Source organism: Heptranchias perlo, chromosome 41, assembly GCF_035084215.1.
Source record: "Heptranchias perlo isolate sHepPer1 chromosome 41, sHepPer1.hap1, whole genome shotgun sequence".
Lineage (NCBI taxonomy): Eukaryota > Metazoa > Chordata > Chondrichthyes > Hexanchiformes > Hexanchidae > Heptranchias > Heptranchias perlo.
Window position 1 is genome coordinate 6186028 of NC_090365.1, and position 20725 is coordinate 6206752.

General features: G+C 45.4%; 1 protein-coding gene across 7 annotated transcripts in view; it reads right to left on the minus strand.

The window, feature by feature from the left end:
* Positions 1-728: 728 nt before the first annotated feature.
* The window catches only part of LOC137305995 (protein Smaug homolog 1-like), a 75903-nt gene continuing 55906 nt past the window's right edge, over positions 729-20725 (minus strand). For 5 of the 7 annotated variants that reach the window (XM_067974997.1, XM_067975002.1, XM_067974996.1 and 2 more), the window contains 9 exons: positions 19253-19362; positions 17516-17602; positions 15463-15763; positions 14219-14304; positions 10535-10650; positions 6106-6307; positions 5101-5227; positions 4237-4323; positions 729-1563 (listed from right to left, as the gene is read on the minus strand). In XM_067974997.1, coding sequence (XP_067831098.1) covers positions 1535-1563; positions 4237-4323; positions 5101-5227; positions 6106-6307; positions 10535-10650; positions 14219-14304; positions 15463-15763; positions 17516-17602; positions 19253-19362 — 1145 coding nt within the window. In that variant the 3' untranslated portion in view covers positions 729-1534. The remainder of the gene's footprint in view (positions 1564-4236; positions 4324-5100; positions 5228-6105; positions 6308-10534; positions 10651-14218; positions 14305-15462; positions 15764-17515; positions 17603-19252; positions 19363-20725) is intronic. The other 2 variants (XM_067975003.1, XM_067975001.1) reach the window with 1 other exon arrangement.

Consider the following 20725-nt stretch of genomic DNA (forward strand, 5'->3'; position numbering starts at 1 on the left):
CATTTGTAACTGCAAGCCCTACACACTGATGAAGGTGGTTGTTTGGACAGTGGTGGTGGTGGGTTTGGGGAGGGATGAGTATTTATCATCCTGGTTTAATCTTTCACAGGGCTGGAAAAACAGAGTCCAGTTTCTCATGGTCAAGACCCAATACCAGAAACACTCCCTCGGTTATAGTATGATAAGCGCTGGAAAGCTCAGAGCTCCTGGAAGGGTTTTAGATAAACGCTTAGTTTGTTTATCACTGCTCGTAGGTCTTGCTACTGGGGTTTAAATTGGAGCCACGTGGCCAGATTCCTTCAAGGCCGCTCATTTCTTTCAACCATTCCAAAATCCACGCGAGTATGGAAATCCCGTCCTGAAGGAGTCAAACAGGATTTCCGACTCCTGCCATCTCAAGCTCTTCATCCATGGTGAATGTTCTGCAAGTCAGCTAGCTCCCAATTCCCCAACCTCCCGAAAAGGTCAAGACAGCGTTCATGAGATTCAAAAATAAAACAAAACAGAATCACACATCTGACCCACAGCCAAACGAGAACGACGAAACGGTCATCGAGCCTCCGCCAGGAGCCGAGTCATCGACTATGTTGTTGATGGGGGCATTCGTAGTGATAGATTCGGTGGGGGTGGGGGGAGTGCCTCATGCTACGAATCCATAGTTGAGAAAGTGGGAAAACAATATCAACCACAACGCATTTGAGAAGGAGTAAATTCAGTCCAAACCGTGCTATTCTGGAGCCCGTTCAGATGTATTTTTGCTGTCAATACAAGCACAAAGATACAATTGTATATAAGCAACGCAATAACCCTAGAAAAAAAAAAGTCAGTTGTTTCCCCATTTTGCTCACCACATTGATTAATCCTCTTTGCAGCACCTCAACTGGAACATGCTGGAATAGCAGATTGGATAATGCAACATATTTTTATTTTTTTTTAGTAATGCGGGCTTCAGAACAGAACATCTCTTTTATATATTTTAAAACTTTCTTAATGGTTAACTTGTATTGTATTCATCACTTTGACAGTTGACCAGAGGTTTTAGGTTAAATTAGTGATAGACAGATACAAATGCCAGACCTGTACTACTGCCAAGTACTGCATGCACTGGTACCAGACCTATATGACAGCACAGTGATTAACATGTACAGGTTTATGTTAAGACCATTGTAACACCAGCCCAAGAGTTCCGGTCTCCTCTCTTTCTGTCATGAGCACTGCTCACCACCTTACACTGTCAATCACTAATTTCAGGTTAGTTCCCAGTTTTTAAATTAAGTTTTGAGCTATACGACTTATTTGTACCGGTGCAGAACCTTTTACCAGATGGGTACTGAAAAAAAGTTAAAACAAAAATATACTGGAAAACAGACCGGAAGTAGTTTGGGTCCCGGTCTATTTCCCCCAAGGTTAAATAAAGGTCAGCGGCAATATACATTGTAAGGTGTAGTGACCCTCTCAAACTTCAGTGGCATTTCCTGCAGCTGCTGAGTGATGTCAGTCTCTCAGTAAGTGTTCACAAGCGAAGTACAGCGTACTAAATAGTCGATGTCTTCTCCACTCCATCTGTTGAAATAAATTAAATCATTTCAGTGAAGAACCGGAAAAGGGCAGAATTACAACAACCAGAACATACTCATTTACTTTATTTATCAGGGTGGTTTGATAATGCAATGTGTCCCCTGCTAGCTGAAGCCCCCAGTGTGAATTCCAGCAGGAACCACTGACTGCCACCTACATACCCACTCCATCCAACCCCCATAGCTTGGCGTCCTATTTGACTCCGAGATGAGCGTCCCACCAGATATCCGCTTCATCACTAAGACCACCTACTTCCACCTCTAATATCGTGCGTCACTGCCCCTGCCTCAGCTCATCTGCTGAGCCCCTCATTGATGCCTTTGTTACCTCTAGACTTGACTATTTGAATGCTCTCCTGGCCAGCCTCTCATCTGCCACCCTCCATGAAATTGAGCTTATCCAAAACTCTGCTGCCCGTATCCTAATTCGCACCAAATCCCCATCTCCCATCACCCCCTGTGCTTGCTGACCTACATTGGCTCTCGGTCAGTGAGCACCACGATTTTAAAATTCTCATCCTTGTGATCAAATCCCTTCATATCTCTGAAACCTCCTCCAGCCCTACAACCCTCCAAGATCTCTGCGCTCCTCCAATTCTGGCCTCTTGTGCATCCCCAATTTTAATCGCTCCACCATTGGTGGCCATGCCTTCAGCTGCCTAGGCCCTAAGCTCTGGAATTCCCTTCCCTAAACCTCTCCGCCTCACTCTCCTCAAAACCTACCTCTTTGACCAAGCTTTTGGTCACCTGTCCTAGTATCTCCTTATGTGGCTCGGTGTCATATTTTGTCTGATAATCGCTCCTGTGAAGCGCCTGGAGACATTTTACGTTAAAAGGTGCTATATAAATGCAAGTTGTTGTTGGAAGCAGAGACCGTGAGAACAGATCACCGCCAACATACCGAAACAAAAAGCAAAAAAACTACAGATGCTGGAAATCCAACAGGCAGAATATGCTGGAACCACTCAGGTCAGTCAGCATCTGTGGAGAGATAGAGGACTTAACATGCCGGGTGTGGACCCATCAAAACATGTTAACTCCACTGTTCTCATCACACATGCTGCCACATCTGCTCAGCGTTTCCAACACAAACACACTTACTGTCCACCCAAGAAGCTTTATGAACCACATCATCCAGCATCGATTGAGGCTCCTTACCCTTCAAGCTCGAGCCTGATCTATGCTGAGGATCACTCAAACGTACAAAAACAAAAAAGCTGATCACCTGGAAGCGATTCCTCTCACCTCTCCCTCCCCAATGCAATCTTTATTTCTTTATTTTATTGATGCCACTAGCATGGGTTCTCCTCTAAACATTCCTCTCTCACTCCTAAGCTCCAAATATGCCATCCTACACATTTACTCCTCCTTGCATTCTCATTATGTTGAAATCAAGACTCATTATACCATCTCCTGTGCCAAGACCGCCCTCAGTCTGTTCTCCTCCATCATACAACTTTCTGGCTTTTCAAACCCAAGCTGGCGTCACCTAATACTAGTGTCCAACATCATCTATCCTACCCTTTCCAATCTTGGTGTCCCGCACCTTACCTACATTTCTCAATTTTAAAAAAGTCCTTAATTTGCACGTGTCGGGTAACTTGAATTATAACTGAACAAAGCAAGTAAATATTGCATAACTAAGTAAATTAACATTTATTACAAAAACTCATACACCTATTGTGCGTTGAGCTTAACTGCGACCGTATATGTTTATTGAATGTCCTTAGTGTTTTATAACTCATTCCAGCCAGCTCTAAAGGAACATGTTTTTTCTTTTTTAAAAAAAAGGATATATACTTTTAACATCTTACAGAAATAAACAGTGTGAAGAAGTTTAAAAAGGTACAGGGGTCATTTTTTTGGGGGGGAAGGGGGGAAAAAAAAAGGGATAACGAAAAAAAAAAAGGGATAATGCTTGCAGCAGCCGTAGTCCTCTGGACTCATTCCCCCCGCTACATTCACTGCTGACAAACAAATCACTGGCACTCGGTACCGTGGCAATTTTTTCCAAATACACTTATTAGAAAGATGATATCCCCGATGGCTCGTATGTCAGTCCGCCGTGGAGCTGAGCTATTCTGAACAGGGACGGTCCCAGATTCAATCCATGGTGCGCACTGATTTAAGGAAAGGGTAACAGGGAGGGATTATATTATTGGCCCGCAGCACCCTGGGCTAGTGAGGCAGGAATAAAGAAAGTTAGCCGGTGATTTGGCCGTTGATCACCAAATGATCCCCGGCAGAACATGGGTGTCAAGGTAGGACTGATGAAGCTCAGATGTGATCCCTCTCCTCCCCCCCCACCCCCACCCAATACCATGGTGAGTAGCAGCCAAAATGAAGAACGTTCCCTTGGTTGCAGCCGTAGCAAAGCAGGAGCCATGGACAAAACACACATTTGTCACGTGTTTTATAAAATTCCACATTGAACCTTTACCATCAGCAGACAGAGGAGACTTTCATCTGGGCTGGATTTATACCCAAATCCCAGAGGTGAAAGATGAACATCTAATACACTGCACCAACCTGCCTCCCTCCTCCCAATATTTTGCACTTATAATACTGAATATTCTTACTCTGAATTGGACGAACCTCACTGCATAAATTCTCTAGTCCTTAAAATTCAACGGTGGAATCCATGATTGCAGGCACTTACCTCCTAAGGCGTGCTCTGTCATACTGAGGCACAGAGACTCCAGTCTTGTATTAATCTCCGGCTCTGTCACTGGCACTTGACATTCTGCTGAAACAGCATAAAGCCTCAGTAAACTTTATATTCAGACCCTCGGCAGAATACAAATCCTCCCCGTCCATGTGCAGTTTCTTCCTCCCTCCCAAGTTTCTCTTCTCCCCTCAAGAGCGCGACTGTTGCTGGGATTTGCTTCCATTGGCCTTAGCAGCTCTTCAGTGACCATTCGTTGTAAGCGAACGCAGAGTGTGTTATCGGGCTACCCCACCACATAGGACACCAAAGTGCGGCCTGATCGTGTCCCCACCTATGATCCGGAGATGTGCACCTTCCAGCGGGAGTCACTGGACACGGATTAGGAGCGGGGAACCCTGGTTAATTTCTCTTCTCTTCCCTCGCACACCAATCCTAAGGCCTGAGGTCAATTGTAGAAATCCAACTGTTACCCGCCTCTTCTACCCACCGCCCCCACCCCCCCAACTCCAGCTAAGATCAAGTAGCTCAACACAGATAGGGCACGTTCCGATTTGTATGGCTCAGTATCACTAAACCAAGTGAGGTTTGGAGGGGAGGATGGAAAAAGGAAAGCTCTCTATGCAATTTAAACTCACTGAGGATGGCCAAGTGGTTGGTTTAAAAAAATATTTCCAGCATCCCTCAGTTTGTTCCAGACTAACGCCAAAAACAGTAAGGATTATTTTCAGGCACTTCAACCTGTCTTGCAAGCAAACTGCACCTCATTACTGTCAGCGAATCTGTCCCGCTCCGTAGGGTGATAGAACCATTTCAGGCCAATGGAAGAAATTATCTGGAGCCAAAAAAACTACAAACCTGACTGCTGGAACATCAGGATAGCTTGTGGGGAGGTGTGCACAGGTAGTGAGTACGTCCGTTGCACAGAGCTGCGACTCTGACTCGGCATGCTATTACTGCCACCTGGGTTTGCAAACCATAGGTTCTGCAGGAATAAAAGGAAAACATGTAAATCTCACAGGCAGATAGCGATCTATTTGTAGGTTGATTTTTTTCCGCTCTTTTTAGTAATAGGAACGCAAGAATTGCTGGACGAAGACCAAGTTCACCATCTACCACCCTAGTGGTCGCAGGATACAACGATAATGGAGTTTGAGCACTGGGTTAGTGTAGTTTCCTCACTCCACTTTGCCTGAAGGTGCTGACGTTTGCTGGATTAGTTCCATGGGCGCTGCCAGCTCTTTGGTACCTCATTCAAGTGGGGATTCTCCAATGTGAGATTAGACAGCGAACGCTGGCAGGCTAACCAGCTGTGGAGGGCAGCAGAGCGGAACCTGATCCTTTCTCACCCAACACCTACACTTTCCAGCAGGGGGTTGCCGGATAGTGATCAGGGCAGGAATCTTGACTGATTTTCCCTTCCCTAACCAGAGAACACCGGAACCTCTAGTAGTGTCCCCAAGGTTGAATCAGCTGAGGTCGGCTGGGGAATGAAGCATTTTCATTTCAGACTCCCTGTCGGCAAACACAGTACCAGTATCGCATTTCCATTTCCCATACCAGGCGTTCTGTGGACTCTGAGCAATTACCGCTATTCTGTGCCTGTGTCCACTAGGAACTGGACAGAAACTGCCCAAACTCATTTCATGGAAGATCCTTACAGCCAAGAAACAGAGAAGATGTTTAACCCATCAGTCTGGGCTGGATTTAAAGTCAGGCTAGCGTTTAACCCACTGCACTGCCCAGTCTCCCTACACATCCACTTCTGACAGTACTTACATCAAATAAGTTGGATAAAACAAACTTTGAAAACTTTCTGTTCCCTTGCACCCAAATGCTGTATTGCAGGAAACATGTACCAACCTGCCTGCCTTGGCTTGTCAGTGGATTAAGCGTATGCCTTGGAGAGACACCACCCAGACTAGCAGCAGAAGTGCCAATCAGACCCATGCGGTTGGCAGACAGACCCCGCGGAGGTACCTGGAATGGCCGTTGGCCTCGTCTGCCGAGCCCTCCAACCACAGAACCGGCTGTGGGAAGGGAACTGGACTGACCGAAACCCCAGCTGGGAAGAAGAGAAAAAGAAAAGATCTCATGAATTCAAATATAAACCAGAGGACAGCAAACGACAATAATATTTTACTGGTCAGCTAAACCAAGACAAGTGGTCAGGGTATATCAGGGTGCCTTTAAGGCTCCTCAGCTGATCTTCGCCCGTACTCCTCTCCTGAAGCAGTTGACGATTGCTGGGGCAACGGCTGTCCACACCATACTTACCTGCCCATTTTTCTGAACTCTATCCTCTCCTCACGATATCCACACACATGTACATTCCAGCAGGAGTCACTAGATTTAGATCAGGAGTGGGATCCTCGAATGATTTTCTGCTCAGTGGAACACTGAAGCTAACTGTGATTCCCCAGATAGCTACTCCGATCGAGACCAGCTAACTCGAGCACAGACCAGCGAATAAACTGTCCCATTACTTTAATAACTTTCACATCACGCGTTACCCTTTCATCTACTTCACAGTGCCTCATGTTAGCAAACCCGAATAACAGCAAGAGTCAATAAGTACAATTAGGTTTAAATAAACTAGGCGTTAGCCGTGGCTCAGTGGTAGCATTCTCGCCTGAGTCGGAATATCGTGGGTTCAAGTCCCACTCCAGAGACTTGAGCACATAATCTAGGCTGACACTCCAGTACTGAGGGAGTGCTGCACTGTCGGTGCTGCCGTCTTTCAGATGAGACGTTAAACTGAGGCCCCGTCTGTCCTCTTCGGTGGATGTAAAAGATCCCACAGCACTATTCCGAAGAGCAGGGGAGCTCTCCCTGGTGTCCTAGGCCAATATTTATCACTCAACCAACATCACAAACAGATTATCTGGTGGGAGAACCTTCACGACACGGACTGCAGCGGTTCAAGAAGGTGGCTCACCACCACCTTCTCAAGGGCAACTAGGGATGGGCAATAAATGCTGGCCTTGCCAGCGACGCCCACATCCCATGAACGAATAAAAAAATTATCTGGTCATCATATTGCTGTTTGTGGGACCTTGCAGTGAGCAAATTGGCTGCTACGTTTCCTACATTACAACAGTGACTACACTTCAAAACAAAAAGCACTTATTTGGCTGCAAAGCACTTTGGGACATCCTGAGTCTGTCTGTCTTTCTTACACAATGCACTCCATTTATTGCAGACACGGTATGTTTGGAGATTCAAGTAATTTGGATAAATGGTGCATTAAAAATGTGAGCACCACTGGTTTGTTCTGACACACTGATAACACGTGCATGACTCTTGGGGTGAGAAAGGCAGTTTTCCATGCATTGCATTGCATTAAAAACAAAAAGAACACACAAGTGGGGAGTCTGAAATCCCATATTTGATATGTGAGTCTTCCCACTGCATTTTGTGCACTCCTGACTCACCACTCATTGCAATTTCAGAATTGTACAGAGTCAGAACACAGTGCTGCTATTCTGCTTCCGCACACCATGGACTGAATTGTTCAGCTTAAGAGACATTCTGACTAAACCAAGTTGGCATAGATAAGTCTGCCATAAGTGGCTTACACTGTACATTTTATGATAATAAATAGGATGGCGGTGAGTTTAATGCAGTAATTGAAACTCAGGAGTTCTGCTGATGCTCGTAAAATCACTCGATTGAATACATCCTTTGTTACTCATTGCCAACTTTCAATTATCCTATATATAGTATCTTGAACTCTCCTGTTCATTTATCTTGACAACCATCAGGTAATGAATGGTATGGGTGCGACTGGGATTCACAGGTTAAAGCCTAACAGTTGGCACAGATTCACAGTTCTACCGCGGTGGTACAAAGTCAGTTTGCTGCAACCATGCCTTCGATTTTCAGTGCTTAAAACTAATATTCTGCATTGTCCAGTGCATGACTGAGCCATACAGATGAATGACTAGGCAGTGGCTACTTTGCCCCCTTCTTTTCCCTGAAGGCATTGCTGACCCTTGCCATCAGTTTTCAGCGTGCAAAGTTTAAAACTTGCCGTAAAACACGTACGAACAAGGTGACACACTCATTTTCCCCTCCCCTTCTCCTCTCCAGTCTCCCTGCTCCGTACATCGGCCACACTTGCAGCTGTGCACATGGAACCTTTTACATTGGGTGTTTCTGAAAATGCCTTCCAAGGTGGTCAGCATCTGGGAGTTGGCACCTGGCGTTCGGCTGTTAAATCCTAACTATGGAAACCGCTTCACATATACCTGGATCTGAAAGAAAGCCCAAAATATAAGCAGCTTAAGCGAAAAGCACACTGCAGGACTCAATGGTGCCAAGTTCAGGGACCGGGCCAAGAGTTCATTGATAGTAAAAATCTTTTGTCTGTGTCTTGATGCTGTAGAGTTTCTTCAACTGGACCATGGAACCAGAGACCAATCAGATCCCCAAACGATGGGGTAAATTTTAACACCCAGCCAGGAAGGGAGCGCGGGGGATTTTCAGGAGCAAAATTCAGAAAGTAAGTGAGCTTATTGAGAGCCATCAATATCACTTCCAGGTTTCACGCCTGGCAGCCAGCTGATTGACAGGCTGGTTGTATGTAGGCAGTGAAATAAGCTGCACGTCAGAGAAGTGGGGCAGGAGGGAAAGGTCGATCATCGGGCTTGGAAAAAAAATGGGGGGCGGGGGAGGGTTCAGAGTCAGCAAACATCATGGATTGGGCAGGGGGGGGGGTTCGGCCGACTGGGGGGGTCCTTAACCCCAGCAACAGTTAGTGCCAGGTGAGTTTGTTGGGCCTGGGTGAAGCACTCCTGCTCCTCCGAGCCCACAAGCAGTGCAATAAAGGCACTTTATCCGGCCCTTCCTGCCTGCTTTCACCTGACGTGATTCGGAGGCGATGGGAAACCCGAATAGGTAAAGTTAAATTTTCTTAAATTGTACAATACACAATGTTAAGTACCTAAAGTATCTCAATGAGGTACATTGCCCTTTTAAGTATTGCCCCATTGGCTTTATGTGGGGACGGGATTTCCTGGTGCTTGCTCGCCACAGGCGTACAAATCTGCCTGGGTTAAAAACAGAAGTGGGCGTGTTGGAGCCGGGATGCGGTCCCGCTCCGAAAGCTTATTTTCACTGCCCACCTGCTCCCAACCCACATGTTCTTGGGGGTTAAAATTTACCCCACCGTCTCCACGGACAAATTAACTCCCAGAATTATATCATTTTATTTCTGATTATATCAGTCACAAATATGACCATATTCGACCAAACATTTTCTATAGCGTACATGACAGTTCCTTGCCCCCTAAAAATAAACAGTCAACTTACAAATTAAATTCCATTTAAACAAACCCCTCAAACTTCCCATCCACATTGCAATTGCTGTGAAGTCTCTCTCTCTCCTCCCCCAACCCCTCTCCAATATACATAATCAATAAACTTGACCCAAAGTATGCTCTCCCCCACGAGCACATTACCCCTAGTACACTTTGCTCAGCCCGGGTATGATCCAAGGTGAAGTATACACGCACACAGACTAAATGCGTGGCATGGCATGTTCAGGGGTTCCACCCACAGACTTTTAGTTCCCAGGGAGGTTCCATATCTCAGCACCACTGGCCCCACTCTCTAGCCCCGGGGTCCAGCCCGCTATCCATAGCCCTTAACAGAGAGCTTGGAGCTTCTCCATGTCCCCACTGCCAAAGGCTGCTGGTGCTTCTTATATAGCACTTTGTACTTTTTGAATGAATACTTGGGGGTTGATAAACCCCTTGTTACTGATTCCCCAACCAGACAAAATGATCTGTCCCTCTTTACACCCATCCATCAGCACGTCTCTGTGTTGAATCCCCTCTATTACTCTCCATGCTTTTCTATCTTAGTTATTCTCTTCCTGCAATCAAAGATGCAAAAGGGAACAAGTGGGAGAGCGGGAATAGCGAGAACAAGCAGGAAGAGCGGGAATGGTGAGAGGTCGCACAGAGTAGAGAGCCGCAGCAGTCAGAGGCAGAGGAGAAAGAGAGCGTATGAGGGAAAGGCAGACACCATGAGCATGTGCAGACATGGCATACCGAAGTAAATTTACAGAAATGTACAGCAGGGCCACAAGCATCTATCGGAAAAAATGAGGGACTAATGTTTCAAGGGAAGACCCTTCATCAGAACCGAAAGCTGATAGTGTTTCTTCCCAAAATATTAACTATGTTTCAGACACTGAAGGCTGTGCTGTGCAGCTTTTATTTCAGATTTCCAGCAGTTTCCACCCTCCCTCACCCCTCAGATCTCAAGTATGATACCGAAAACTCACCTTCTCTGGCGAACACCTGGCATCTCCAGTAAGGCCTTTCTAGGAAAAGACCTCAGTAGCTTAAACACCTGCTGCTTCCATGAGAATAGTCTTTTCTTCTGTGTTTCAGTAAATGCCTGAAATCAATGACACATACATGTGATTCCCATGCAATACATAGAAACATAGAAAATAGGAGCAGGAGTAGGCCATTCGGCCCTTCGAGCCTGCTCCGCCATTCAATATGATCATGGCTGATCCTCTATCTCAATACCATATTCCCACTCTCTCCCCATACCCCTTGATGCCTTTTGTGTCTAGAAATCGATCTAGCTCCTTCTTAAATATATTTAGTGACGTGGCCTCCACAGCCTTCTGTGGTAAAGAACTCCACAGGTTCACCACCCTCTGAATGAAGAAACCTCCCCCCCCATCTCAGTCCCAAATGACCCACCCTGTATCCTGTGACTGTGACCCCTCCCCCCCCCCCCCCCGTTCTGGACCCCCCAGCCAGGGGAAACATCCTCCCTGCTTCCAGTCTGTCTAGCTGTGTCAGAATTTTATACGTTTCAACGAGATAAAAGATCGAGAGCGATAGATTTTTGGACTCTAGGGGAATCAAGGGATATGCGGATCGGGCAGGAAAGTGGAGTTGAGGCAGAAGATCAATCGTGATCTTATTGAATGGCGGAGCAGGCTCGAGGGGCCATGTGGCCGACTCATGCTCCCATTTCTTATATTCTTATGAGTCACTGAATAGCAAGCAGGAACCCTGGCATAATTCCACTCCATCCGTCCCCCCACCTATAGGCAATTGGGACTAGCTTAGTGGTATAAACTGGGCGACATGGACATGTTGGGCCGAAGGGCCTGTTTTCATGTTGTAACTTCTATGATTCTATGATTCTATAACCCAGGGTGTACTGAGGCCAACAGTAGCCTCCCCTCCCCACCATAGCTCCACCCTTGCTGAGATAAGCTAACTCAACATCAAGCAGGAATGGAAACCTGGGACTTTCCTCGTCTGCACGGTCAAGTTTTAAGCTGGGCTGTGCATCTACCAACTGAACCAGAGGGAGAGAATTGTTTGAGACTAGCCTGGCACTCGGTACTTTCTAAAGTTCAAGTTTAGAATGAACATCAGGAAGTATTTCTTCACACACAGGTATTATACATATAGTTTGTGCAATTTCCCTGCCATTTATTTAAGACAGGACTGCAGACAGCTTAATCCCATTGTTCCTTATACAATATAATATGTAACGTGTTCATTCTGGTGTGCAATACATAGCTCGCAACATCAAAAATTGTAAGGAGTAACATTTTGAACAGGACAGTGTTATTGTAAATCTACTTGCACATCAGGAACCCGAGTGTGACCAGTTAAAGGAAGTCACATTTTGTGGTGGTGGAATGGCACAAATATTTAGATCACAGGGTGGGAATTGGTACAAGTTTGAGCCCTGATGAATTGCACTACTCAGCACAATTTGCAGCGTCTCCCATCAGGAAAGGAGAACCATTCCTTGGCAATCCCCAGTATCCATAGCAGCACGTGTCCTGGTGACAGGACAAGGACAGCAGGCCACGTGCCTGCCCTCTAAGTTACAAGATGTCAGCCGGAACAGAGAAAAATTAGAAAAGGCGGGGGAAACAACTTGGCCAGAAAGTACCCCCATGGAAACAAAAAAAAAGTTTAAAAATGTGCATTTTTTTTTTTTTTAAGAACAAAAATGAGCAATTGTAGCTCCCGAGTGGCAACTGGCAGGTCTGAATGAAGTGCATTAACTCAAATAATCAGAATTTGCCTGATCACAACATCCTCATCAAACTGCAAAACATAGCCTGAACTGATTAATCACACTTGTGAGAGACAGCAACACTGATGAAAACCAGAATGTTTGAGACAAAAACTGCTAACATACAAAGATCAGTTAAAAATCTAAGACCCATCGCTGGTACTGAACCATAAAGTCCAAAAAGATTCCAGATGCAATTCTTGGAATGTGGCGAGTGAGCAGATCTCAGCAAGGGCTCCAGTAGGATGACGACAATTTGCACAAGCACACATGGGCTCGGCAGAAAGAGAAGAATCAGGGTTCCTGCTCCTGATGACTATCCAGTGACTCGCTGGAAAGTGCGAGGGTGGACACTGGGTGAGAACAGGATTAAACTGGCTGTGATCTATCCACAGTCTAACAACCTATTGTCTATCCCAACACACGAGGAACAGCCGGTTGGGTAACACACTGACGGTCATTTGGTAACGAGACCCTATCCCAGCAACATTCACGTCATCATGGCTCAGTGGCAGCATTCTTACCTCTCAGTCAGGTTAGTCATGGCTGCAAGCCCCACTCCAAGACTCCAGTGCATAATTTCAGGCTGACATGTCAGTTGCAATACTGAGGCAGTGCTATTGGATGAAGCATTAAACCAATGCCCTATCTTTTGGTTCAGGTGGATGTAAACAATTGCATGGCATTAACCAAAGAAGAGCAGTGAGTTCTCCCAGTGTCCTGGCCAACATTCCTGCCTCAATCAACACCATCAAAAACAGATTAACTGGTCATTCATTTCATTGCTATTTGTGGGAGCTTGCTGTGCGCAAATTTGCTACCGTGTTTCCTACGTTACAACAGTGACTACACTTCAAAAGTAATTCATTGGATGAGAATTGAAAAAAAAGAGAAATTAGGTAAATATGGGTTCAATAGCGCCCTTTACTTTGTACATTCTAATTAAGCCACTGCTGTGAGATTTGGGCTCAGAATAAAATACAGGAACAGGAGTAGGCCACTCAACCCTCGAGCCTGTTCTGCAATTTCTAACAATTCTTCTGAAAAAGGAAAACAGTTCCAGCAATTGGAAAGGGATGGTATGTTCTAGAAATACACATTACCACAGGATGCCAGCCCTCACCCCACACCATTACCACAGGATGCCAGCCCTCATCCCACACCATTACCACAGGATGGCAGCCCTCACCCCACACCATTACCACAGGATGCCAGCCCTCATCCCACACCATTACCACAGGATGGCAGCCCTCACCCCACACCATTACCACAGGATGGCAGCCCTCACCCCACACCATTACCACAGGATGCCAGCCCTCACCCCACACCATTACCACAGGATGCCAGCCCTCACCCCACACCATTACCACAGGATGCCAGCCCTCACCCCACACCATTACCACAGGATGCCAGCCCTCACCCCACACCATTACCACAGGATGCCAGCCCTCATCCCACACCATTACCACAGGATGCCAGCCCTCATCCCACACCATTACCACAGGATGCCAGCCCTCACCCCACACCATTACCACAGGATGCCAGCCCTCATCCCACACCATTACCACAGGATGGCAGCCCTCACCCCACACCATTACCACAGGATGCCAGCCCTCATCCCACACCATTACCACAGGATGCCAGCCCTCACCCCACACCATTACCACAGGATGCCAGCCCTCATCCCACACCATTACCACAGGATGGCAGCCCTCATCCCACACCATTACCACAGGATGGCAGCCCTCAATCCCACACCATTACCACAGGATGGCAGCCCTCAATCCCACACCATTACCACAGGATGGCAGCCCTCAATCCCACACCATCACCACAGGATGGCAGCCCTCAATCCCACACCATCACCACAGGATGGCAGCCCTCATCATAACATGCAAGTACCCACCTCATGAGCCAGGCACTTCTCAAGGAGCTGCAAGTAAGAGCTTATATTTTCTTCATCTGGTCTGGATACCAGCAACTGAGTGCAAACTGGAGGAAAACAAGAGATAAAAGCATGTTAAAATCTGCTCTCCTGGAATAAATTCTACAATCAACAATGCAGAAAACATTTTCATTCTTTCACCCTCTTCCCCGAACAGCGTGCTAATATACAATGCCACCTACCCTCTATCATAAAGACATCAGAAACTCGAGAAAACTTGGAACCAGATTACGATTATTGAGGGTGCTAGGTGACAAGCCAATTGCATCAAGATTGAAAAGAGAAAATATGAGGCACAGCAGGAAGCAGTGACTAGCTGCTTAGGTTTTAAAAGTCTGTAAATTATAAGAATGGAAGATTAGGGGAAATGATGAGTTCCACAGTTTGGAGCTCTTGGGAAAGAAAGAGCTAGAGTAGAAGACATTGCAACGAGTCTTGATTTCAACACATTGTGATGAAAGGAGGAGGCATTGCATGTACAATTAATACTATTCAGCCCGCTCCTTGAAAAGCATGGACAGTTTCCACAGTCTGTGGATCTCTCCTGCCTGCACTTACCCTAAAGCCTTCAATGGTTTTCAAAACCAAACTTAGAGGTCCTTTTTAAAAAGGAGCCAATCATCATAAAACTCAATCAATTGTGTTTCCTATCAATTGGCTAAAAATCCCATTTCAGTCCAAACATAATCCTCCAAGTGCCTGAATAACCTTGGTCTCTCTTTCTGCAAGCCCTCTGGAATGCACCAATGCTCTTTTGAGGGCAAGGCGGTTAAAACTACACAAAGTATCCCAAAATGCAATGTTATCAATAATTAATAAAAGAAAAACCAGCCAGTGCCCTGGTCACTATCCAGTGATCCCCAGCATGGCTTGGCAATCCCCGTAATCGACTGCCCTCCCCAATACAGTCTAAGCACCTACACGGAGAAGGTACGAGGTATCAGAGGGCAGCCAATGTCACGGAGCCATATGCAGTAGGAGTTAGAGACCTTGGGGGGAATTGGGGGAAAAAAAAAAGCTGCTGAAGTTTGTAATCCAAGTAGAACCAAAACTGAACAACCAAACTACTTCCAATTTTTGAGTTTCTACTTTTTGTTCTCCGATATGTTCGCAAACTCATTTGAGTCCTGAAGAGGGCGAGGACTACCGTTTAACCCTCTTCGAACTTTCCCCTTGTTAAATTTTGCTTTTGGGTAAGAACTAACCTTTCCCCATGACTCTGGTGAACTGTCCAGGTATGTCACCTTCAGGTACAGGGGCTGCTGCTGACTCTCCATCACATGTTGAGACACTCTGGGACTGAAAGCCACCAGACGTCGATTCCTTTTCGGCAGCTGCTTTGGTTGTTCGGCTGTCTGTGCCTAGTCCGGCTGTAGTAGTGGAGGAGTCTGTGTTGTGGCCCTCTTTAGGGGTCATTTGAGGTGGGGTGTAAGCTTTGATCGGGGTTATAATTATCTGCTGCAGCTCCTGAAGGGCATTTCGCAGGTTTCCTCCCTCAAGAATGTCCTATTAAGAGAGTGAACGGTACAGCAAGTGCTCATGATTCTAATCACTAGGCGCCGTGCATTATACGCTGGAATGATTCTCACTCAGTTTTATCACCTTTTCGCACTCTTTGAATTCATCATATTAGTAATCTAACTTTGTGGGGGAAAAAATTAATATTTTTCCATGCAATCCATCCACATGACTTCCGTGAATGAGACAGAGACAGTTTATTGCTGAATCTATGCAGAACCACAGAGAGTTTTGTGCTATGTGCCTGAAGTCTACTAGATATAAGGTTGAGGCTCAGACTACAGGCTTTCATGCCATCAGATTAGGCTAGATCTGCACCCAGGTCCCAATAGTCAAAGGACAGACAGTGCCCCACTGTTACCTATTCGCCCCTATCCCCCCACAACACAACCATAAGTCTTTTTACTGATCCATTACTTGCCAGAATTTTAAAATGTTACTATTAGTAATTTATGTCCAGAACCCAAGAGTCGATAGATAAAAAAAAATCAACTAATACATCTCCAAACATTCCCACTCCCCCTGTACCAAAGTGTGTGAAGGCACTAAGCCGTACAGACACAAAGATCCCAGCTTTGATTCCGGGTCTGTGGTGAATTAGCTGATCTCAGCCAGGGCAGCAGTTAGAATGCTACAACTGATAGTGGGACTACAGAAGGATACTTGGATAGGGAAGCATTTACACTTCCTGTTGAGCCCACTTGGGTAAGGTGCCCTCGCCTATAGCACTGCACACTAGCAGGAATCAGCATTTTCAGGAAGGGAGAAAATTGGCAATAAGTGTCATTTAAGTAGAAGACTCTCAGTGAATGAGCCACCATCGACAGCAGATGCATTACTGTAAACCCAAGCACTTAGGATGCAATAAAATCTCACTGCCAGATTCTTTCAGATCTTAGAAATTTCATATTTCAACATTTCCTGCAAATAACTGGCATACTTGTGGAATTTGGTTAATGTTACATAACTGGGTCTACCACAGTATGTCACATAACAGTACATTTGACTGCAAAGGAAGTTTAATAGGCACAAGCAGCAGACACCCACCTCTTCTAAGCATTACATCCCTCAAGAGGGATTCTTAACAAGGCATCTCTCCTGGAACCTCCTGTACATTAGAACTAACTGAACAAATTTTAAAACAGAACTATTAATTACTGATGGTTGAGGTGTACAGTCCTGTTCAGAGGGGGCTTGATTCAAATATGGCTTGTGGTCTATAGCTGGGTGTCAATCAGGAATATCTCATGGTGGCTCAGTTTACAATTACTTGGGGTGGGAGCAAAAAGAAAGGAATGACAGCGAGGAACGCACACCTCCCATGTTAACAGCCCAGACAGCTCAGTGTGTTACTGCACCACGTGATATGGGCCAAATGTCGTAGTAAGATCCGATTCAGAGATGGCATCGTTAGTTGATCTTAACCAGAATGACAGTAAGAGTGCTGAAGTTGGCTTCAGCGCCTCTGGGGAAGGAGACACAGAGGAAAGGAGTTCCTGCTCTTGGTCACTATCTGGTGACCCCCTGCAGAAAAGTGAATGTGAACGCGCAGCAAGAATGGGATGCGAATCAACAACTATACTCATGACTGACTATGTTGCCAATGTCCACAGCCTAAGCTCTCATATGATGACCGGCCATTTGGGCGAGATGTCAGAGGCCTGACCGTATCTATGAAATTATACCCAGCACTTGCAGAAGAAGGGAGATAATTGGGGAAAGAAAAATCCCTTGACTCACCTTTTCTAAGGATTTCAGCACGCCCTGTCGCTCCCTCAACTTCTGAATGCTCAGGGCTATTTTGTGCCGTGCCCCCTTTGTGACATTCTGCAGAACAAATTTTAAAAACATTTTAATAAGAAGTTGAATGTCCCTTTTTCTGTAATTTCTGTTTTTTTGGGCGAGATCAAAAAAGAAAGCTTCAGCATCAAACCTGAAGTCAAGTACCACTGACTAGGAGCCAAACCAAATCAGTGTGTTTAACTACATCAGTTGTTCCAGTTCCAGTATCCTGAGCCAGGGTGACAGTGTGCTACTACCATCACCCTTCGTTTCCCCAAGCCTTTTTTTTTTGGAGGGTGGGGGGGGGGGGGGGTGGAGGTGGAGAAAGGGGACAAAGAAGAAAACAGAAGAGGGGGAAAAAAGAATTAAACCAAATTCCCTTCTCCTGATTCCCATCCAATGTCCCCCTCTTTAGAAGCGTGCCTGGGTGGAGGTCAACGGAGGACAGAATTGGGCTCACGTGTGATAGTATCCAGGAGCACATAAGTATGGCCGCTTGGCTGAGGTACTGATAGCTGTACAACAGTATCCCACAACAAGTCATCTTCAGCAGAGATGGGGAGGGAAAAATAAAAAGCACAGCACGTTACTGAGAGTCACTACTGTCTTTCTCACTTGTGAAAAGAACTGAGTAATAGAAAGTCAAGGACACATTACACAGAAACTTCAAGAGGCACAAAACTATAAAATAATCATGTGGAATAGTTTAAAGATCACCGTTAGAAATTGCCTATTCAGCCCCACCCGCAGTCTCCTGCACAAGGACCTTACCCAGCACTCCGTCCTCGCTGACCTACACAAGCTCCCTGTTGCCCAACGCATTGAACTTAAAATCCTCAGCTACAAATTCCATTACAGGCTCACTTCATCCTCCCTCTGTAAGGTCCATCCTCCCTCCAAGCTAATGGCTCCTCCAGTGCCTTCCCGTCCTCTGCCTCTGATCTCTCCTCCCCAACATCAATGGCGGAGCCCTCAACCGCCCCTGCCTTACTATCCGCAACCCCTCCACTTCTCTAATTCTCTCCCTGCCGTCAAATTCTCTTCATCAAGCCTTAAGTCAGCTTGCTAACTTTCCACAACTTAGACTTTGCATCCATTCCTTTTCTCGTGAAACATCTTGGGACATTTTCCACGTTAAAAAGGAGCTATATAATTGCAAATTGTTGTTTATGATACCATCCAAAACTCTCCATTACGTTGCAGTCTTGTAGCCACTCCCAGGTAGCCACCATTTCAATTTTTTAAGATTTAAAAAAAATGTTGACGACACCAAGTGCCTGAAACAAAAAAAGTGTTCCATTCTCCAATTTTGACATCTCACCTTGATAAGCACAAAGTTACCACAGAAAAGTGATCTGAACTCTAGTTTATGGGGTGCTTTAATTCAGCTTTAGTATAGACAAGCAGCAATAATGACTGCTACATAAAATAAATAGTTGGTAGCCCAACATAAAAATTCAGGACCCACTTACTGTCTACCTCCCTGGTTTACATGACAAAAAACAATGAACGTTAGCACTTGGGCATGTGGAGATAAGTGCACAGTCACCATAACCTATAACGGCAGCCCGTTGACTTTCCAACATTTGACGTTTAATAGCCAAACTATTTTGATTGCGTGCAAGGGGGCGACTATAGAATTCCCCCGTGTCATTTATAAACATTACTGTATAATAAACTGATTAAATGACAAACCTGAGATTCCAGCTGGTGTTCGGTCAGGGTCATCATTTCCTCATAGGTTAGTTGAGAAAAGAGTGATGCGTATTTGTGTAGCCGAAGACTTTTTAACCAAGTGGGCACATCTGCAAAAAAAGAGGGAAGAGGGACTTCAGTTAAGTGGAGATACTAGAGAAGTTGGGGTTACTCTCCTTAGAGCAGAGAAGGTTAAGAGGAGATTTGAGAGAAGTGTTAAAAATCATGAAGGTTTTGATAAAAGTACACAAGAAGAAACTGTTTCCAGTGCCAGAAGGGTCGGTAACCAGAGGACACAGATTTAAGATTATTGATAAAAGAACCAGAGGCGACATGAGAAAAAAAATTTTACGCAGCCAATTATGATGATCTGGAATGCATTGCCTGAAAGGGTAGTGGAAGCAGATTCAATCGTAACTTTTAAAAGGGAATTGGATAAATACTGGAAGGGAAAAAATTTGTAGGGCTATCGGGAAAGAGCAGGGGAGTAGGACTAATTGGCCAGCTCTTCCAAAGAGCCGGCATAGGCACGAAGGGCCAAATGGCCTCATTCTGTGCTATATCATTCTATGTTTCTAGGATAGAGAAACTGAATCAGTTACAGAAACATGGAGCCACAGCAGTAATTCATGGTCTGCTTTACAGTACGACATTCCAGTGACAGACATTCGATAATAAATAATTCAATGTCATACATTGTATAATATGACAATTATAGTTATACAACAGACTTAGAAATGCCAGTGACCAATTTGGGTAATCACGCAATGAACCTGCAGTGGTCATAATTATTATTCACCCGTGTTGCAGTCAAGATCATCCATAAACAGCCATAGTCACATTGCATCCATATGCTACATAGCACTAGAATATAGCTTGACTGCTGTTCATCTCCAGTGATTTTTTGACAACTGACATCAACCTCCAGAAAGAATTCATAATCTCAAATATGCCAATGGAACAGCCACCTAACAGATCCAGATTCTTTCCCACAGGGAGAGGGAGAATGGGAAAATGAGTCACCCAAGGCACTTCCCACAGACCTAACGACTGGATAGAGAAGAACTGGTGTCTTGGTCGGGGATATAGTGTGTGGGGAAAGCAAAACAAGAAAGGGAATGACAGAAAGAGCAAACAAGAGATGTGGATTTGAAGCCAGGTCCCAGAGGCAAAATTAGTTTGTAATTACTTCTAATTCAGTTCTCCAACAAAAGCAATCACAGAGCTACCAATATAAACCATAAAGATCAAGAGATAAGTATGGATGAGGGTTCCATAGAACCCTACAGCCCCCATCACAGCCCTTAACAGCCTCTTGATTCATTCCTGAGTTTTTGCCTCCACTTCCCTACTTGGAAGACTATTCAAGGTACTGACCAAGTTCAGGAAGCGATTCTTCAGGCACACCATGATGTTTTCTATTTTACTGTGCCCTTATCCTCCAGTTGAGGTTTAATTTAAAACTAGTTCCAC